Source organism: Pezoporus wallicus, unplaced genomic scaffold (genome assembly GCF_028554395.1).
Source record: "Pezoporus wallicus isolate ANWC-B61680 ecotype Strahan unplaced genomic scaffold, APGP_CSIRO_Pwel_v1 contig_593, whole genome shotgun sequence".
NCBI lineage: Eukaryota > Metazoa > Chordata > Aves > Psittaciformes > Psittacidae > Pezoporus > Pezoporus wallicus.
The window spans coordinates 6,981,526-7,003,423 of NW_026642342.1; the positions used below are offsets into that span (position 1 = coordinate 6,981,526).

At 36.8% G+C, this 21,898-nt stretch overlaps 1 protein-coding gene across 11 annotated transcripts in view; it reads right to left on the bottom strand.

Moving 5' to 3' along the window:
* The window catches only part of EVI5 (ecotropic viral integration site 5), a 78,657-nt gene that overhangs the window by 13,627 nt on the left and 43,132 nt on the right, over nucleotides 1-21,898 (bottom strand). For 10 of the 11 annotated variants that reach the window (XM_057429185.1, XM_057429184.1, XM_057429192.1 and 7 more), the window contains 2 exons: nucleotides 18,185-18,280; nucleotides 8,650-8,745 (listed from right to left, as the gene is read on the bottom strand). In XM_057429185.1, coding sequence (XP_057285168.1) covers nucleotides 8,650-8,745; nucleotides 18,185-18,280 — 192 coding nt within the window. The remainder of the gene's footprint in view (nucleotides 1-8,649; nucleotides 8,746-18,184; nucleotides 18,281-21,898) is intronic. The other variant, XM_057429186.1, reaches the window with a different exon arrangement.

Below are 21,898 nucleotides of genomic sequence, written 5' to 3' on the forward strand. Positions count from 1 at the left end.
CTTGCAAGAACTTTACTTGTGGGGAGGGAAAATCTGATGGTCTCTTGTCCAACTGCGCTTGCAAGATACGGTAAAAGAAAAGCACATGATTTATTGTGCTATAAACTTCCACCACAAGTTGAAATGCTTACTTTGTAAATCTGAGGACTAACATATTTCCTTTCAGGGACAACATTTCTTATCAAGTAAGAAAACATTTATAGAAAGCCACATATTTTGCAAGCATTTGTCTAGTGAAACAAACTATTAGGTGTTAATGGGATTCTAGTCACTATGGAGAAGAGTGCTTTGCAAGTATTAACTACAGTACCTTTAACAACAGTTTTAGTGAGAACAGTGAAGTGAAAACCATGTAAAAATTGACTGAAATAACTCCCACAAAGCTTAGCTGGTTTTATAAAAGCAAGTGAGTAAAATTACAATTGACAAGAGACAAATATATATCTGCCTGTACTACATGGAAATCAAATAGTACACTCCTGCCAGAAAAAAAGGGGGGAAAATAAGTTAGCAAGAGACTGAGTGAAAGAGCATTATGTCCAATTATAAATTTTACCAAAAAAGTATTAGGACTTTCTGGACTTGCTGTTCTCTCCTTAGTTCTGATCAAAGGATTCTAAATGCTGATAAATCTGATCTCTCAGTCTCATTTGCCCATGTGATCTGATGCACTTCTATTACCCTATAAATACATCTTCAGAGAAGAACTTTAAAAAACATTCTATTAGGTTGAACTTCAACTAAAATTCAGCTCCCCAGCTAATCCTTCTGTCTCCATCATGCAAAGCTACATACAACTCATTCATAGCTTTAAGTTACTTAAAAACATGCTCACACTACAGTCATGACTGCAACACAGCACAGGCACATCCAAAACAACTAGCTCGCCACCAGCAGTTCGACTCCAGCAGGATGAAGATCAAAGTTATTTACCCTGCTTCTGAATGTAGTCTAGTGGTGCTTCAGTAAGAGAATGTTTGATTTGGTAAGCACTGAATCTGACTCAAGGCAAGAGGAAAGGAATTATGCTTCCTGCTGGTATCCCATCATCAAGTCCAGATACTATTATTGTGAGAGAAATCAGGAGCTAGGAATGCTGCTAGAAGCGGTCAACCCATCTTGTGTGACACCAGTGGGTCACAAGTAGCATCATAATTTTGTGCTCATCTATGGCCAGTGCAGGACTCGTCATTTAGCTGTTCGTAAACACATTCTCTCATCTCCTCAGAGAACAACCTGGACCAAACTGTGCTGGAGACCAGAACCTCTCACTGGTCCATACTGATTTCAGATTACTAGCTAATAATTTAAAAAACCAAGGAGGAAATAATTTGGCAGCTTTTAAACACAGCTTAAATATCATACACTTGTATGGTAGGTAAGACCAAAGGAACAGTTAACATGATTTAAACCTTCCTCCTGTACTATAAGTACAATGTACTATAGTGCACTGAATTTCATTTAGGTGTTGTATGATGTGGCCTATATAGGTGGGCTTTTCGGGTTTTTTTTAATCCTTCACACTGATGGCTACAGTTTACTTTCCCTTCTCCATTTAGTTTCAGTAGTGAAAGCCTAGAAAGCTAAGCCAAGTTGCAAAACTCAGCCATATTACCAATTACTCCTTTGGTCACAGCTTATGCATTATTTATCCTCAAAGAAGTTACTTAAAGTGTCTTGAATCTTATTTACACAAGCAAAATCCTTTAAAAGCATAGTATTTAATCTCCAACTTTTATATCTGTTTTCATTAAGCCAATCTTAAAATGTTAGCTCACCAGGAGCAAGATCACACCATGAGATAGCACCTCTATCAGAATCTTACAACTGCATTAGGTTCTTAAAACATAATATCAGATCCATTCATAGATAAACTATATGTATGTGCGATGAATTGTAGGCTAGGGGTCACTGCTTCTTTGAAGAGCCAACAAGTTTTCAGACACCAAAAATGGGAAAGACTTCAAGAAATCTCCCCTTTTTTGCACTGTCATAATGCAAAAATAGCCACCAGGCTTTTATTAAATGTTCTATTATAAAGCCTTTTAAAAGCCTCAGAAAATTATTTCCATGCAATAGTAATAATGCTCCAGTCACCTGTCATCATCTTTTCATCAGCAGTGCTGAGATTCTGTTAACATGGGCAGTTTGCAGAAGGTTTTCTGAGTGTTGTAACTGTGCCATGCCAACATCAGGATTTTATTTTTCATTCAAATACCAAACAAACATGCATAAGATTTGAACATTAGAAAACAATCTCATCCTTGCTTCCCCTCAAAATATTTCAAGCAATTATTTAAGAGTATACAGAATCATAGAATAGTTAGGGTTGGAAAGGACCTTAAGATCACCTAGTTTCAACCCCCCTGCCATGGGCAGGGAAACCTCACATTAAACCATCTCACCCAAGGCTCTGTCCAACCCAGCCTTGAACACCACCAGGGATGAAGCATTCACAACTTCCTTGGGCAACCCATTCCAGTGCCTCACCACCCTTACAGTAAAGAACTTCCTCCTTATATCCAATCTAAACTTCTCCTGTTCAAGTTTTAACCCGTCACCCCTTGTCCTATCACTACAGTCCCTAATGAAGAGTCCCTCCCTAGCATCCTTATAGGCCCCCTCCAGATACTGGAAGGCTGCTCACTACAGAGGAACAGCTAGGAGAAAACTAGGGCTGTATTCTGTCTCTGCTAGCATTATAAAGAATATTTTGTCATAAAACCCCAAAAACCTAAAACAAAAGGCATCACTAAGCTCTAAGTATTCTTCAACCGCTTCTGAGTTTAAAAAACTCCACAATTACTGGATCCCTTGCGTACTGGAAAAGGTTAAAAATGGATTTTAAAAAGTTATCTTCAACATCTGCATTCCTGCTTTCTAAGAAAAAAGTGCATGCTAAGTGAAGAAAGCACTAAGTTTCTGTACATTGCGGCTCCCTTTCATAAAGCTGTTCCCTAATGCAGGTGGCCAATACAGAGCAGGATCACAGCCTCATGGATTAAATAGTGCTCTACAATCACAAACTGAACAGGCTGCTTGGTTTTGAGCCTTGCAAAGGTATCAGGCACAATTCAGTTTTTAATATGAAAATTGTCAGAAGATTAAAACAAATCTACATTTGTATAAATAAGAAACTGAAATCTAACCACAAAACAAACTCATTAAAGCATTCCAAGAGACAAAACTCAGCTAACGGTATGACCAACTTTACAGAGTTTCACATGAAATACAATTTAAACTTAAACACTTCAGTACTAAATCACAAAGTCTGTAAGACGAAACCACTTGCTTTTGTCTCCAAAGGTGCCTTGTGGTCTGCCAGCGTAACTTGTGGGTAAGCATGTCAATTCTAATCTTTTGTGCCACTCCTGTAATCTAGGTAATACATACAAGCCTTGCAACATCCAACAGGAAGCAAAGACAGCTGCTGTGTAATATATATATGAAGTGACTGCATGTACAGAGGGGTAGTGCATGAAATGCAGAACTTCAGCAGTTTATAAATCATTTAATTCCATTCAGTTTTGAATTCAAAGTAGGCTGCAACAAACTATAAAGAACCTCCTCTTTTTTTTTCTTTTTTTCTCTCTAGTATGTGATTTATGCTGCAATAAGTAACAACTAGCTCAAGGTTTATCCTAGTTTTTCTTGAACCTTCAACTTACTTAATGGAAACTTGTAACAGCCCAAGCTTTCTACATACAGTAACTGCTTTGCTTCAGTACTACCTACTGAAGTGGGATACTTTCTTGAATAGTAATGTTTCACAAAAGTCGCTTTCACTTGACATTTCAGTGTCTAATCAAAGAGAACTTCCCTGAGATACTAGCACTTCTTTTGCAGCCTGAGAGCATGTATCCCATGGTATCAATATTTCAAAGCCTGTGTAGTCATGCCATTTATGTTACATTGGTTAAAGCACATTAACTGCAAAGTCAAGTGTCAGAGTATAGTGCTTGCCAGACCTCCTTTCTCTTCTGCCAAAGACAGGGCAACAAAGTTTATGTACTTATTTACAGGAGACAGAGGCAACAGCCTGTCAGGGCTCCACAACAAAAAAGCACTGTAGGTTAAAAACCTACTAAGCTAGAATTCAAGAATGCTGTAAAGAGCTTAATGGCAGGGAAGTGGAGGAAGAAAGGAAATGCTAAGTGGAAAGATTTCAATTAATGAGAAGAAAAAATGGCAATGGGATATGAATTTCTGAAAAGGCAAGCACAATGTCTGTCTAGTGCCTATTAAAAGCTCTGAAAGAAGTTTACATTGTGACTTCCTGTTTGTGACAATCCTCAAAATTTCAGGTTTTCACACTAGTTTCAGCCTTCAACAATAAAGCCATAGGGCACAAGCATCTAACAACTTTGTGCCCAATAAAGCAACTCAGCCAAAACAAGGAAAGGAAGTGCAGCACTAAACTGACACTAAATATACGTGACTCTTCACAGGATCAGCTACTGGCTAACTAGAAATACAGTAGTCTCTGCTGAGTGTCCTTTCAGCACCAGCTGCTCTCCAAGTAATGCTAGGTTGTGCAAAAGATTAAAGGATCTTTGTAAGTAACTTTCTAGGCAATGAACATAAAAACAACTGGCATGTACACTAAAATTAAAATTGCAAGTTAATAATAATTGACCTACATGTAAGGGAACGCTGAGTGAAGTTATGGCAGCATTGAGGAATTCAAGTATGAATCCAACATTTCACATAGTAATATAAATTACATTCAGTATTTTTATTCTAACCCATCCTTGGTTACTCAAGTTTGTACAAAGGAAAAGATGCACATGAGTAGATCTAAGACGGTTTGCATAGAGGAAAAGTCTACAATACAAGTCTTGTCACAGTGGTTTTTAAAGCTCCAGATTTTGCCTGTTTGCTCTCCTGAAGTGTTAATCAAATACAAGTTAAAGACCTACTGTGAAGTAGTCAATATATACCATTCAGCTTACTATGCTACCAAAATCCACTGGTTTAGGTACAAGAGGAATCAGGCAGATACCTTGTTAAGAACAAACCAAAAATCCAATATAGTAATTCTATTTCTAGTTATTTTACCTCATTTGAAAGGTAAGAAAAAAGGTATCATTTTTTCCAAACCATCCTATGATTTTATGACTTTTTTTCTATTTCATTTACCTTGTATATTTGATAGCAATGTACCTCATTGCTTCAGTTTTGGATGCCATACTACCAATTTCCAGTATGTGCAGTTTTACTCAATAACAGGAACACAACTACTTGAATTTACTAAAAATAAGTTTTCTTATAATATTATTTGAAAACTGACTGTATAATTACTATTCCTAGAAGAATAGTAAAAGCAGCTGAAATTTATCCTTTAGGCTGCAAACTGCACCGTATTTAAACAGCAAACAAAATTTTGAGCTCAGAAAAGCACAAAATTACTCAATGGACTGAGATTACAACAAAGGGCAACTGGCTTGAAGTTTTTTCAAAGTATAAACAGGACTTTAAAAATTAACATTAATAATGTGAAATTATATGCAGAGTTCTGATATGCAGCTGATTTAGGTTACCACACTGGAACAACTGACAGAAGTATCTGAAATCCGAAGTTCAGACTTATCTCCACCACAAAGCCCAGAAGTGTCACAGCAGCAGCCTACTGCACCTATACCATAGTAACACCCCCAACACCACCCTCTTACAGTGGAGAGAATTCAGTTTTAGATCCTGGACAGTAACATTAACCTTTTTTTGCCGTTCTCTGGTGTTCTTTACTGGTGTCCTAGGTTTGCCCTGTCCCTGGCTACTAACCCGGCTTGCAAAAACTGATGGAACAGCAGACCTTTCACTGGAACTCTGCGATTAGGATGGATTATGCTGTTGCCAATTCTTGGTACCATCACAACCTGATAGATCTTATCACAGGATAGAATTCAAGTACCTAGCACATCCTGCATGTTATACAGGAACACATGTATTCAGATTGCTGGCCAAAGACATGAAATAGCATGTATCAGAAGGCCAGAATATGGATTTATCTGCAGTTGCTTATATTAAGTATAGGATTTGCTCATTATTTTGTTCCATCCATTGGATGGAGAACAACAATGATGTAAAGTTCTGTGAAAACATACTACTGGAGAAAAAAAAAAGTTCAATATGCAGAATTAATATTGATGGCCATGCCAAGACGTTTAATCTTGTTTCACACACAGCCATCCCACTCCTACATTAAACTATAACCCTTGCATCAATTTATGTCCAAAGTTCCACAATAGCAATATTTTACATGGTTATCATGCAGACATCAAGAAGTCTGTTGCTTTACCAGTGCCTTCTACATGTTAACCAGTTGAGAGGTTGTGGTCACCATGTCACATATACCATCACCCTATCTTCAGGAAGATGGAATTGCAAACTTGTAACGTTTCTTTTAGCTTTTGCAGAAGTAGAATCAAAAAGCAGCTAGTCCAAAACCAAAGAACATGGTCCTTAATGGATCTACACATGAAGACAGTTCAGTGCATATCTAAAAAAGTTGATAATATAAATTGATATTTAACTATTTATACTAATCCTGACATTTAGCAATTGAGAGAAAACATTTTGACTCTTCCTATTGCAATTTTATTCAGATTTTGCTGTTTCAGGAAACAGTGCAAAGTTCTTTACTTAGCAGCTATGTTAATCCAAGACTTCACTATTATTTATTAGCATCAACTTACTTGTAAATACTACATACATTTCAGACTTACCCCCATTATCTCAAAATCAGGCCCCCCCCCCCCCCGGTTATGCTCAAAATAAAGGACTGTGCATGAAGTATTAATTTCCCTCCCAAGTTTACCAACTAGACAAATAGAAACATAACTGTAGGGAAAGATAAACAAATGTTATTAGTAAACAAGGACTTTCAGGCTCTAGGAAACTCCATGTAAAGAAGCGTTCAGAAATGCTGCTAAGGTAGAACGTGCCTACTACATACAGTTTCTTCCTACCGTTTTTATCTATCCTAGAATGAGATGCTTTATTCCTATAGTGTTTACCTAGTTTGGAAATTAAAAGTTGAGCCACAACAAAGCACACATCAGGAAGAGGAGCGCTCATCTTCATGGAATTACTCCAACTCTGCTACTGTCGAAATTCATATTCTCTCTAGCTGATATTTGCTTTCAATCAACTTGAAATGCTAATAAGGATTTGTCTAGACTTCACTGGTTAGGAATCCCTGATATTAATCAGATTTACCACTGTTCTGTGACCTAAGGTACCTCACCTTCGTTCCAACCTGTCCACATTAACTCACACACAATAAAAACAGACACAATCATATGCCTTCATGACAACTGAGTTGCTCAGCCAGACATACGACAAATGCTTAAGAGAAAATTATGCAACACCTTTCTAACAGTAATACTTTTTCTCGAAACCAGTGGTTTTTTACCTTTTAAGCGTACTCTGAGCAGAGAAAAAAAGTCAGTACAGTGCCTTATCTATTCATAATACAAAATACCTGGCTTTCTGGGAATTCTACAAGCAATTTACTTTCTTACAAAGAACAAAGCAAGCTAGTTATAGTCCTTTAACAGAAAAGCTAGGTTATTGAGCTTTTAAATCTGTTTTTAAGTGAGCTTAATGATTGGTAAAGGTGCTGGACTGACAGCTCTAGAGACCATCCTCAATCTATAGCACAAACAACATTCCAAGATCCTCCATGATGTTATAACTCCCAAGGGATTGATACTAAAAGGTTGAATCCACCAAAACTGTTATGAAAACACTACTTAAGCTTAAATAATGAAAGGATACATTTAATAAAAGTAAAAAGGCAACAACAAATAACTAGGTTGTATTGCTCTAGTTTACTATGGTTTTAAGCAACACTATCAGAGCTGTGCATTAAAAGGCATATGGAAACAGAAGCAGACTACAATGCAAAGATGACTGGGCATTTTGCACACAGTGTAGTGTTAGGTAAAGACATTTCATCACAATGCAGGATGAACTGAAATGAGCACAGCAGTTACATAAGCTATTTTGGTTTCAGGACCACCTGATCTTTTTAACTAACAAAGTTATTACAACTATCAGAGCAAGGAAGTTTGAAGACAGAAATTTCATAGGTTGAAGGTTTTGGCAGTTTAAAGCTTCAAAATCTGTTAACTGATATTAGGCAAGCATCCTTTTTCTTTTTAAGCAATCTCAGTATAATGCCAACGTAAAGTTCATCCTCGCAACAGCAAGAACTGAAAAAAAAAATCTACACATGGACTCTTCTGCTTGCACAAATGCAGTTTAGTTTCTAAGTAAATTAGCCTTAAAAGTTGTACCAAAAGACACAAAGGGACTTATTTCCATGCACACAGCCCCAAATGCAGCAAATGCTATACAGTGAAATTCAATCAACTCATGAAATTAAGGAAACCCCAAGACGGAACATAAATGCTGGTTTTGTTTCATGTCAAATCACGTAATTAAGCAATTTTTTGCTCTCTTACATCCCAGAATCAGGGCAAGATTCATGAATGAGTTAGTTTTACTGTATTCATTTAACATAATGTACATTGGCAAAATCAGATAAGGAAGCTGTAATAACTATTAGATAAGCAAAACCTGCTACAAACGAAAGATAGGACAAAAGTTGCAAGTGATCAGAGACAGTAGTATTTTATCACTTACCTCATGGTGCAGCTCAGCTATCTGATCTTTCAGCTCTCTGATGTACTGGTTAGAATCAGATTTATTAAGCTGCCCTTGAATTTTTCCTTCTTCTTTCTGTTTTGGTTAAAAAAAACACAACAAAAAACAAAAAACCAACAACAATAGTATATCAAAAATATTATTTTAACGTCTACATATTTTGTCATGAGCAGAAGCTATTCCCAAACACTGTCTAGTACTTTTCATCTGGCTGAAGTTACAGCAGGTTCTAGGGGTGTCAGTAGCTTAGATCAAGCTGACCTTCTCAATAGTAACCTTAGTACAGGTAGGATTTCATGGAAGAGCATGAAGAATAATGAAGCTTCACAAGTGGAATTCAGATCCGATGTACATGAGGTTGCATAAGCAATTTAGTAAAGCATTCCTACAGAATGCTATCAATATATGGAATGTATCTTAGTGTGCATTATTTTCACTACCATAGTTTTCTTTTAATAACAAGGAATTTCCTTTGTCTCCAAGTGACAAGTAAACGTGTTCTTTCATTGCACAGTAGGACATGCACTGGGAAACACTACATAGGACAAGCTTTCTTCTCCCCTAAAAGATGTTGTAACATATAAAACACTGAGGTATTTATCCTAAAAGAGTTCCAGGGAGCATAAGTGAAGACAGGTATGTCCCCCAGCACCAATGCTGCAAGAGTTCTAGAGAAAAACTGGCAAGTAAAAAAAGCCAGAGATGAAAAGGAATGCAAGATTTCCCTCACTTGTCAACTAGATGCAGCTCCTAAGTTTCAAGATGTCTAAGTAGGTGTCATCTGCGCTTGAATGCCTGCAACACTAGCTTTCAGCTTGTCTTTAAAGGAAATCCTAATTTGACTGACTCAAACCAACAGATCTGAGATAAATAACTCCCCTTGACAGAGGAGACAGGCAGCTTGCTACTAAGAGCAGCGTTGCTGTTTTTTTTCCCAGTTGATGACAGAAAACACTTTGATTTTGTGTAAATCATATACAACCAATATATTACAGAAATACAAATACAGTGGGAATATCTGATTTTTCTACCTGTAGCTCATTTTGCTGAAGTTCTACTTAAAGAAGCAAACAGGCAACCTCAAAGTCATTTGCAAACAAATTTAAATTCCTTTTAGAATGAAAGGTGTCGATTTTTTCTCAAAATACAAGACAAAAAGCTTTAATGGAGAGGTTCTTTTCAAACATCCGGAACAGAATGTGTACCAGGACATTAAGGAGGATGGACAACAGACCACCTTCCAAACCCTTTGCTGCATGAAGGGATAAACCTTGAGCACTGTCAGTGTTGGCAATCTCAAAGCAATTTGTCTAATTTCAAGCTATTTTTTTCTTGCAGCAAGGTATGCATTACAATATTACTTGAAAGCTTTGTCATATTCATACTAATTCATAGAACCTGCAACACAGAGGCACAAGATCCTTTAATGCATAATTCCATACTGAGCCTAGTTTCCAAGGCTCAAATTAACACCCACACAAATTAACACTACTAACTGGAGTGAGCAGGTGGCTATGTGGTTCTGGGCTGCTGGCTGGACTTAAAACATGACATTGTTCCTGTCCTAAATAGGTAAAACACACACAACGCCCCCCTCTGTCATCTCTCTTTACAACGATGACTACTGGCATTGGAGAAACCAAAAGAGAAGCAACACAACCTGGAGACTAAAAATCATGCTGTTTACATCTGTAGATAGAAGAAGTTTCATTGTTGTCAGAAATTAAGATTCCAGACAATGAGAACAACCTCATCTCTTGTGATAGCAAGAACGTATAGGAGAAATGCATGTCTAAGTCCTTGTTTGAAACCCTGACTTTCAATTTAAGCCTCTTGTTCTATGACTCCAGATTACTATGTAAACATACATTATAGTATCAAAGAATAAAGCAAGGATTTACCATAAATAGAAGATAGGCTTCACAGCCCTTTTAAAATGAGAGTGTAATAAATAGCTGAGCTTACATTCAAACTGAGGACAAGAGGACATCAAACAGGCATTCCCATGTTAAGTCAGAGTAAGCTAACAGCAGAAGCAACATAATTTACTAGCTTAAGTTTGGCACTGCACAAATAGATGGAAGCTGCTACTGTAAACTATACAGAGTATACCATATTGGGAGATATACTCTTTCATTATATTTAAGTGGGTTTATTGTTACTTTTTATTCCCTAAATAACACTGTAAAGTTAATGCAGGCATCGCAGAGTAATTTGACACGCATATTTGCTCCTAGAAGAATTGACTATAGCTCCAGTCAGTTGGAGCTGAATGAAAGGCATAAGCCTGGCTTGCAAGATCCTTATTATTAGTGAAGAACAAGTAAGTTTCAGTTTTCCTTTCAGAACTATAGATTTTGCAGAGCTCAGAAATCCCCAAAAACATGTTTAGCACAAAAAAGGAACCCTGCAATGGCATTCTATGCAAGCATACGTAAAAAGTCATGCTGTAACTTCCTCTAGAACACTAGAGGTCAGAAGCTGATCCTTCTAACTGGCGGCAACAGGAATCAGGCATTTCTAGCTAAATAAATGAGCTATTTAAGTTCTATAAGCTACAAAGTCTGTCTACAGTAGGTAAATTCAAAAGATGACATAAGCAATTTTAGGATGAGGTATCAGAGTTGTCTTCACAGCTGCTGGTCAACTCTGAGCAAATATGACCTTGGCTTTTAAATAAGCCAAATTGATCACATCATTAATGTAGTTATTTAAAGACACTCATACAGGCACAGCAGCAAACCCTCAAACATGCAGGGGTCAGACACTACAGCATTTATATATTTTTTAATCCTTACCAAAATAATCTAATTTAGCGAATAAATAAGTAGACAGCTGAAAGCTTACATGTTTCAAATGAACCAAAGCATTTATTTTATAAAAAAGTAGTTTTACCTGTCAGGTTACCATCTTTAAGTCACCCAACATTCTTTGAAACTAAGAAGCTGTCTCATCAATACATATATTTATTTTCATACAAGTACAAAATAGTCCTATGATCAGCAAAATTGTTTCACTTTCCAGTCACATTTTGTATTTTTACTAAATTCAGGTTAGTTTCTAGCTCCTTTTATCTTCTGTTAATCAAAGGTAAATTTTAATGTGAGTAACTTAGTTGTGCTAGCAACACTAGTTTTTCATGAGGGCAGCTTGACAGAAGTCAAATAGAAAAATTGTCAGCAGGAAAAACTTGAACATGGCATTTCCTTCTAACATGACAAGCAATATGAAACAGCATTCCCAAAAATTCTGTAATTCTGGATTTGCTTCTCAATCTACCCTAGATTATACGGCACACTACCTATCACTGATTATCATTTCCTAGCGTTTTTAATCATAAAACTGTATTACATAGATACAATTTCTAAATCTTGAGACTGATGTAGTCATGAAGCAACTGACATTAATATCAGTGTTACTATTTGTTTGGTAATGTCAATTAAACTTCACCAAGAAATAGAGGGACAGGGAACTAGCTAGGCAGTGAGTGACATCAAAGTGGGACAGAAGCTGGGAAGTAAATATACAACAGGTACTGAATAGAAGCGAAACAAAAAAAAGGACCTTAGACAATAACACTCATGGATTCTTGCAGATTGCATCTTCAGCCTGCTATCTGCAGGATATGGCTGTTCCATTTATTTAGTTAGTTGACGTACTGCAGAACAACTTAAGATAATAATCTTCCAGGAATAACTACTAGCTCTTTATCATTCATTTGCTTCTCTGGAGACGAGTGTTTTCCATTCTTCCTTACCATATCTTCCATACTGTAATGCACCAGACAGCCCCACTAACATAAGATAAATAAAATTGCTTTCATGTAGCTTGAATTTAACTGAATGCTTCCTATTGTAGCATTCACTTTAGTAGGAACCGGGCATTTCACTCTGCATTGGTTTTATACCGTGCTTGAGAAGTTTTGTACTTCTGGTTTGTACCCAGGTCAACTGTAATAGGTCAGAAGTGAATGTTAAGACTCCACTTACAATTACAAGTCTTTAAGGAATAAACATCACACCTTTTAAAAGGAAACAGCATAAACAGTTGGTGCTCTCTCTCCATGTTTGGTTTGTTGATTACTTATTTACTTTTAACCTAATTTTATACACATAGAATGTGGGTTGTTTTTTGTTGTTGGTTTTTTTTTTTTGATGGGGAGCACTATTATAGAAAATCTGTGGTATTTGGAGAGGTCACAACAACACAAAATAGCTGATCTCTAGGCAAATAATAGTCATTTTGAGTTTAAAGTTAACATGCAGTGAAAAAGACAGACAACATATCAATAAGCAAAGTGCATTTTCAGAATAGTAAAACAATGAAAGCTAGACAATTCTGTGATCTAGACATTTTGTTTAAAAACCCCTGCAGTCATATGTGGATTAACCCCTACATCCATTTCCCTGCTTCTGCATCCTGGCCCCACTGCAGTGCCTGCCTCCTCTTCCCGGAAGGGTTTTTAGAAAAATGATGCCAGTTGGTGTTACACTGTAATTAAAGATCCACCACCTTGATGTTGCTGCTTTTGAAGATTAATAGCTCTCTCCAGTCTTAGGGTCTCTTCCAACAGACCAACTCTACCAGCACTAACAGGGTTAGAAAACTTTCTATCAGGCAAGCAAACACCCTAGTGGTCAGGTATCACCTTCGCTCAAAGGAAAAGTACTTGTGAACAGTGTAGAAAGCCAGTACACAACCCAACCTCCTGCCTCAGAGGCTGTGTATAGCGAGGGAGCAGCATGGGCAGCGAAGCAGGAAGTGAGCCCTACAGATCAAAAAACAGGCACTAAACCAGAACTCTCTTAGGCCCCTTCAGTTTCGGAAGCTCTCACCTCTCTCATCCTGCTCTGAACTACGAAGTGACTGTACTTGCATGCATACCAAAAGTTACAAGAGCTCCTGAGAAGAAAATCTGTTCCCCCCAAATCTGCTTCTTAGCATGAGGAAAAATCGGTTGAGATTCATGATTGTCATCATGCTTAAATCTTTCTTTGACTGGCTTTCAAAGAGAAAAACAATTTCTCTGTACCTTCAAAAAGCAACAGCAGCTACTTTCAAGAAACACACCTAATGCCTACTGAGAACTACTGAGCATACGGAGCTCAACCAGCATAGGAGCAGGATACACACCTGGCAACACAAGAATACAGGGACAGACTGCTTCAAAGAATGATGATCTTAAACACCTGAACCATTACTGTACAGTATCCCCTAAAAATCAAGTATAGTAGTCATGAAGCTTAAATAACATAAATAACCATGTCACTGGAAACCTCTTGGAACATGCTGGAGGCACTAAGCTCAACTGACATTTAAATGTAAGATAGAGAAGATCAGTGTAATCAAACTTCAGCTGCAGGTGTTTCATTCCAAGAGGAACACAAGCACAAAGTTTTCTGTAACACTCTTGATGATCAGATCAGAGTAGGAAAAGAGACATCAACAAGAAAATCAGCTATTTTAAATTATAAGAAAAAAAGCTAGGATTATTTTCACTTTAAGAACTGTGAACACAGAGAAGAAAACCCAATGCTTTAGGCAGCCAGAATCCAGGCATACCAGTCACTTGCTGCTCCTCAGGGAACTGTGTATCATCTTTATTAAAAATGTCTAGAGGGTTGGACATTTCCTTAACACCCTTGCTTGATCTTTTCTGACTTCAAAATATTTACTTGGTAACAATCTGCCTCAGCCTCTTTTCAGGGGACTCTTTTACTCTGTGGCAAAAGACACTGTATTAAAAATGTAAATGAGGTTTATTCAAAAGGGTAAATGTGGTAACTAGTGTCCTTTCAGTGACTTTACAGTGACTCATTCTAGACTTTCAAAAAACATCATTAACATCACACACCACTATTGATAAGAGTAAAAAAAAAGTTTCCTGTAATTTGAAAAGATGGAAACAATTTCTTTACTCAACAGTCAGTACTTGGAAAAGTTATTAAACAGAGGTCATAGAAAGGCTTCATTCTAACGAAACAGTGCTAAAAGTTTAAAGTGTGGGAGAGACAACTAGCACAATCATGGATTTCCTTTACAGTTATTCTCAAAGCAGCTTTGACATGGTTAGAGATAGGGTAAATGTGACAAAGTTCTCTGAATCTGCCAGGAAACACATCAGGAGGAAGTGATGTTACCCCCTGTATAGATCCACCTAACCAAGAGAAGAATGAATTCTTACAGCTAGTTTTTGCTTTAAGATTACTCAGACCTGAGCCAGGTTTCCTATATCGCAAGTGTGCTCTGTACTTCTCCAACCCAAACCAGCCATGGATAATTTTAAGCTATGGATAACTAATAATTTGCTGAAATGTCTTGCTTTCATCCTGCTAATACTTCCAAGTCACATTTGCTTCCCAAGGGTTTTATAAGCTGAACTGGCAAGTAAGAGAAAAAAAAGGAGAGAATAGAGAAGGAAAAGTAAACTTCGTTTATATGTAACTTTAGGGTTTTTCTTTATCACTTCTGGGGCTTAGTTATATGCAAGCCAAGTTAAACTTCAGTTTATTTTTTTTTGTTATTTTTGCTAAGGAATGTCTTATACAATATCCATCAGGTATTGGACTATTCCCTTGCACTTCAATGTGCTTACACAGAAGTTTAAAAGCATAGGATCAGGAAATGAATGCCTGACCAAGATGACATTCAGAATATATAAAAAATAACTTCTTAACATCACAACAAACTGACAGCTTGCTGCATAGTTACATCTGCTTTTAAACGATAAGAGTTCCACCTCCTTCTCCCTCTTTGTCATTATTACTAACCAACCCTACGAGTGGCCCAGAAACTGTGATTTAAATCTAGCATTTGTGCATGTAATGTCAGATCAGTTCTTATGTGGGAGTAGTGATACTCTGCATTACAAATTTAACACCAGTGTCTTGCACCTACATGAACAGTTAAAAGAAAACAACACAGTTTAGGTTAAGCATTGCTATGGACCATGTGGACTGGCACTAAATCCCTAGAGCTTCTTAGAAAAGCACCATCCCCCTCAAAAAAAAAGGAAGGTTATGTGGTGAGTTAACTTCCTCCATCTTTATCAACTTTGAAACAATATGACCAGCAGACTTGTTTGTGATTCTCTGTGTTAAAAGCACTATTACTTTGAGACTGACACCTACTCTCCAAGGCTAGCTAAATGTATTTATGGTATTAAATATTGCATTTCAAGTCATTAAGGCGAGTCAAGATTAGAAGGCCCTCTTCTTCCCACATCAGGTCACAGCAATTCCAGTGACAAGCTGAATGGAAGAGAATGCTCTTTCTCCAATGAGGAAGAAGCTATTTAGATTTTCAACTTCCTTAAAAAGCAGCTTTTGGTTTATATTTTACAAGCTTTGGGAGTTAACAGCTTTCCAACTGCATGATTACCTTTTCTGGTGCAGGTGTTTCAGAGGCCTTTGAGCACGACTATCGGAAAAGGAATTTCTAGTTGTAAATTTTACATTTGCTGACAGAACACACTGGTCAAAATCATGTTTGCTTTCAGAATCTTAAAAGAAACAAAAAAACCCAACAAACAAACAAAAATAAAAGAAAACCCCAACTAACTGTCACAGCCAAATAAAAGCATTTCAACTCACGTCTAGAATGGCAAAAATAAGTAAATTGATGTTAGAGGAACTTATTTCTACCAAATCACTTTTGTTTTAAATGTCTTTATGTGGTTAACAACCAAACAAGAGAAAAACAACAAAAAACCTAAGGCCACCTGGAATATGTGAAAAATGGAAAAAACATAACTAAAGATTGCATCATGAAAGCAGTAATTGTGAAAACAAAGGAGGAATGAGGCAGAACAACCAAACATGAGACAATGCAGTATCATGACAAAAGAGGGGCAGCATAATCTTTGGATGTATTAGCCCGAGTAATGAAATAGATTACACTCCCACACTTCTTTACCTGCCTTATGACAAGGTATTACAAAAACTTGCATGAAATTCTGGCACCCATAGCTTAACCAGATATATGGTAAAGGAACAGGAGAGAGCTGTGAAATGACTGAGCACTGATGATTTGATCAGTCAAACAGAAAACCCAGTCAGACGTATTTACATTAACAAATGAACACAATTCTAACTGGGCAACAGCAATCAGAAAAAACCTTATGCTCATTATGGGATTCACCATTTCTCAATTTCATGAAATCAAGACTAGAGTACTTTTGGGGAGACCCATATCAGTCAAACAGTGGATGCAGGATGGCATCTAAGTCATTGCTAAAGTAAAATAATGCAAAATGGACACTGGCTCCTTGCCTACAAAATCACAATGTTCTAAGTAACCTTTAAACTTTTTTCTTTGTTGTGTTTTTTGTTTGTTTGGTTTTTTTTTTGTTTGAGGTTTTTCTGGTTGTTTTTGGTTTTCAGTAAAATGCTAACACAAGTAGAAGATTGACCTAAACTCAGCTACTCTCTTATCTTACTAGATGATAAATGATTCATATGTAATACTTACTATACTTAGATAAGTATTTCTAATGTACTGATCACAGCATTATATGATTAAAAGACATGATTCCTTTATCTTTAGTGCCTGCTGCACTAGAAGAAAAATATTCAAAGTGAAAATTCTTTTTTCAAGCTCTATTATATTTACTTGTACATTCCATATATGAAGAGATGCCAAAGATGCAAGTCATTGAGAAATCATAGGAAAAGAAGGCTTTGACACAACACAGTAAAATCATCACCTTGAAGGGAAGATTTGAAAGGGAAGAAAGACACCAGCAACACCAGTTAAAAATAAAAGTAAACTAGAGTAATAGCTTCTAGCTTGGGAATAATAACCAAGAAAACCTTTGAAGATAGGCACAGCAGAATTCAGACAGGACAACAGTATATGAGTATAGGAAGGACAGACTTAGTAAGGCATCATGATTTCTCAAAGCCAAGAAAATATAAACAGTCATGTCTGGTTCTCATCAAGGGACAGTGAAAGCTCCAAAAGGAACTGAAAGCACAAGGAACAGCACGGAGGCCAAAGGATGCATCTTTAGATCCTACAGTGATATGACAGCAGTAAATCACATATGTAGTTTCAAGATTTACATAAAGGGAGTAAGAGTTTTACAACAAATCTTCCAATACTGGTCATAGCAGAAGAGGAGTAAGCACAGAAAAGAACTGCTGCTGGAATCAAGATGTGTGCATTCTTTATTTCTGAGGCAGACAGAGAATGTTTTTAATCTCATCTATTTATCAGTAAAAATTACCAATCATGGGACAAACACAAATACACAAGTCAGTTTCACAGTGCATTGCCTGTAGCACAGCACTTGCACAGAAGAAATTATTAAAGCTCATAAGTCTGCCCCTAAGACAGATTTCAGGCCTTTGATTATAAAAGATGCCCACTCAGGAAGATAGCATTATCCCAGCCGGCAAAGCAGAGCATTGCATTCAGAATAGGTTAATAAGGAAATAAAGTGGAAGCAAAGAAACCCAATAAGTACAAAAAGTAATCAGCATCAGGTTTCACATTTAAGGCCATCAGCTGTTACCTGGATTTCTAGTTCAGCAATATGCTGTTGGAGCTCAGCCACAGCTGCAATGCGGTCTGCCTCACGGAGCCGGACTGCCATCACTTCTTCTTTACTCTGAAAGAAGTAACAGATTGAAGCTAACAAATAATATCAGTTTCAATTAATTAAAGACCATGCAGTGCTTTTACCCAAACTCATGTCAGTAAACTGAATATAATACTGCATGAACTATCATGCTAATCAACAAGGCATACTCTAGAGAACCCAAATTTCATTTTTACCCAAAGAATTGTGTGATCATCTAATATAAATTCCAAATTATAATAATACATACAAAAAAGCCCTGTGTAGTTTTGAAAACATGCTATTATAAATTTCCAGGACTATAAAACAGCTTTCTTGTGCTCCAGAAATGTTGATTGTAAATTAACAAAAAGTACCAACATATAAAAACCCAGTTCATGCTTCAACTTTTGACTTTATACATAAGAAAAACTACACTACTTAATTCATCACTCTCTGTATAAAAAAAACAACCCCAAAACCAAACACAGGAGCACGCACATTCTCAATCTTGTCTAAGTCTAGGTATCTTAGTCACACTACACAATAAAGATTTGCAAGACAGTTTAGAATAAAATTCTAATGCCTGTAACCTACAATCAGACTCTTGATACAAGTTTCACCTGTCAGTTATAATGAGAGACAAGTTGTGTTTTGACAACAGAGAAGAAAATTTCCTTATTTGTGTTTTACGAGGCAAGTCCCCAAGACTTCAGAGCGCAAAACAAGCACAGAGAGAAAACAGTGACAGATGGTGACTGAGGAATACTTTCAGCTGGAATACATGTAACTCTGGGGAAGAGACAGACTAGGCCTAGGTGCACACATTTTTCTGTCAGACTGGTGTAACCGTGCAAACTCTAGTTACTGTACAGTTTTCAGTTATTTTAATATGTATTTCAGTTATTTTAATATGTGCTTCAAATTAATGGTACTTAGCCACCCTTCATTAGACAATTTGGTTGAGACTAAATTGAACATGCCAAAGCTTATTTATAGTAGCTACTTGAAAACATGCTGTTCATTTAAAACCAAAGATTCCTTCAGTGAAAGCACATAGAATCATAGAATAGTTAGGGTTGGAAAGGACCTTAAGATCATCTAGTTCCAACCCCCCTGCCGTGGGCAAGGACACCTTACGCTAAATCATCTACATAATCCAATCAACAGCATTTGTAATCAGCGGAGTCCATTTCAGAGGAACCCATCATGTGCTAACCCATTATTGCTAAATTCTGCTGCACAATTGCTTGAATGAAGCCAAAACCACGAGTCCACAGGATTGCATGTATCTAACTGAAAGCTGAAGGACAGACTGGCTTGGTTTGACTTTGATATCTGAAGTCAGTCAATAGTGTTGCTCTAGATGACAGTGATGCTTTATCTCTGAAACAGAGCATGTTCTCAATAATTACCACAAAAGTTGATATGGTAGGAAAGACAAGACTGGGGTGGGGGCACAAGTCTTATGTTGGAAATTCTTTAGCAAAACTGATTAGAAAACTCAGTGCTGTGTTTCAAGAAACAATGTGAAATTAAGTCCTTGCTGTAGAACCAGTCATCAGGTAAAAGGGGAAAACCATAAGAGTACACACCAGTGACAGAGCTGCCATACAGGTAGTATGAGATGCAACTGCTTCAAATATATTAATTTCTACATATGGTATTTTAAGCTATCCTTTAAAGAAAAACACAAGCTGTGGAATTAATGTACCAATTCTGCATAGAAAAAACAACTGGGGATTTGAAAAATCCTAATAGATCCTTTTATGATACACCTCTTCAAGTCAAAAATACTGCTATCTAGCAAAGATGTAGTGACAGAAAACTAGACCATGATTTCAGATTCTTTGAAACAATAGGAAGAAAAATCAAACACCAGTTTCTAATGGAGTCAGGAATACCAACCTTGCTAGATTTAACATGCAAGGTGGAAGTTGTAAAATATTTAGTGCTATAAAAACTTCACATTTGTCTGTATTGCTCCAAGACATTACCTGAAAGACTACTGAAACTTTCATCATCAGTTTTGAATACAAAGTTGTTGTATAAGTAACACGAAATAGCTTTATTTCAGTTGTTTACTCAGCAGTACTGCCTTTTAAATTCAGCCTACCTGCTATTATCTGTATTGCAAGCCAAATCTAAGTTGGCAGCAACACTATTTAGCAAAGTTACAGACACTGAATCTACTTCTGGAAGGACTGTAGGAATGACGAGTCTGCTGTTACCGCTGGAGGCTAGCCCTTCACATTTTTACCATATGCCTTACACAGCAGCAATAAGACACTGGCTCCTCATACACCAAATTAGTACAAAACCCCCCCCCCACCACCAAACCAGTAATGGTTTGGCCTGATAAGAATGTTCCTCCATATTAAACATCAGCTTTAATTTCATTTCACTTCAACATTAAAATCTCATTTTCCTGACACCGTGAAACAACCTTAAACAATCCCAAGCAAGAATTTCCTTCATTTATTGTGGTACAGAGGTAAGAGACAGGAACCTAAAATAGTCTCTTCAGAAACAAGAATAAGTGAAAGCATTTAGCATGAATGTTACATTAAGCTAAAAGTCATGATTCCAGTAGCTTGAATGTGGAATGACAGAATGACAATTCTTACGAATCAACTGTCAAAGGGCAATGGCTTTTTATTTCCTTTCATTTTTCACTTAACTGTATATCATAGAGTTTGAAATTGAAAAGTTTTTCGTAAGTTTGAAACCGCAAGAGGAAACTCAATACAAAGTTATGTCCTATTTAAGGAGCAAGAGAACATGTAAACTCGTAAACGTGGCTTAATTTTTTTGATGACAGCATTCTTATTAAATCTGTGCATTACTGAATTGGCTGTATAAAAGAGAGTCAAATCACAATGACAGTTCACAACAAATGTCAGGGATAGAGGGAAACTGGAACATGAAAGGAAACTACATTGAAGAAAGGTAGCTTCCATCAAGTTAAATTTGAGCATTTTTCAATGCAGTTGGCAGAAAATCCTTGGGCATTTATACAGTACAAGAGTCTATATGGTCTTACACTAAGCCTCATCCCAAGAAGTAACAGTCTAGCTCACAGTTAAACATTAGAGCTCTAGGTAATCTATATGCAAATTGGTAATATGTCTTTTTATATCATAAACATCCACTTGGAAAACAATTTCAACTGTATTCTTTTTCCTGTTGGTGACTGCAAAACAAGTTCCAGGATCTAATGTTAGTGTAAGTCAGTATCACTACTTCACTAGCTATTGACCACCACTACTTTAGGAAAATATCTAAAAAATATGGCTGGTGCTCTGTCTACTACTATCACACTTTTCTCTAAGCCATGGTAGAACATAACTTTCCAAGCAAATTATCCCAGTGAGAATAGTCATTAGTCAGCTTAAAGACATACTACTCTTTTTAAGCGACATTAAAGCTTCTGAATATCGACTACGTCCTCTTCATCTTTTAAGGATTACTGAGTGCCTTCAATATCAAAAAGCAATCAAAGTTATGTGTTATACGAAAAAACATGTCAGCAAGGCAGTGAAATAATGGAGAAAAAATCAAAAGGAATAATCTCAGATTTTTTTTTAAATAAAGCACTTAGGAAACCAGTGTTTATTGTAAACATAAACCAGCCAACAGAAACGATTTCTTCTAATTAAGATGCAGTTT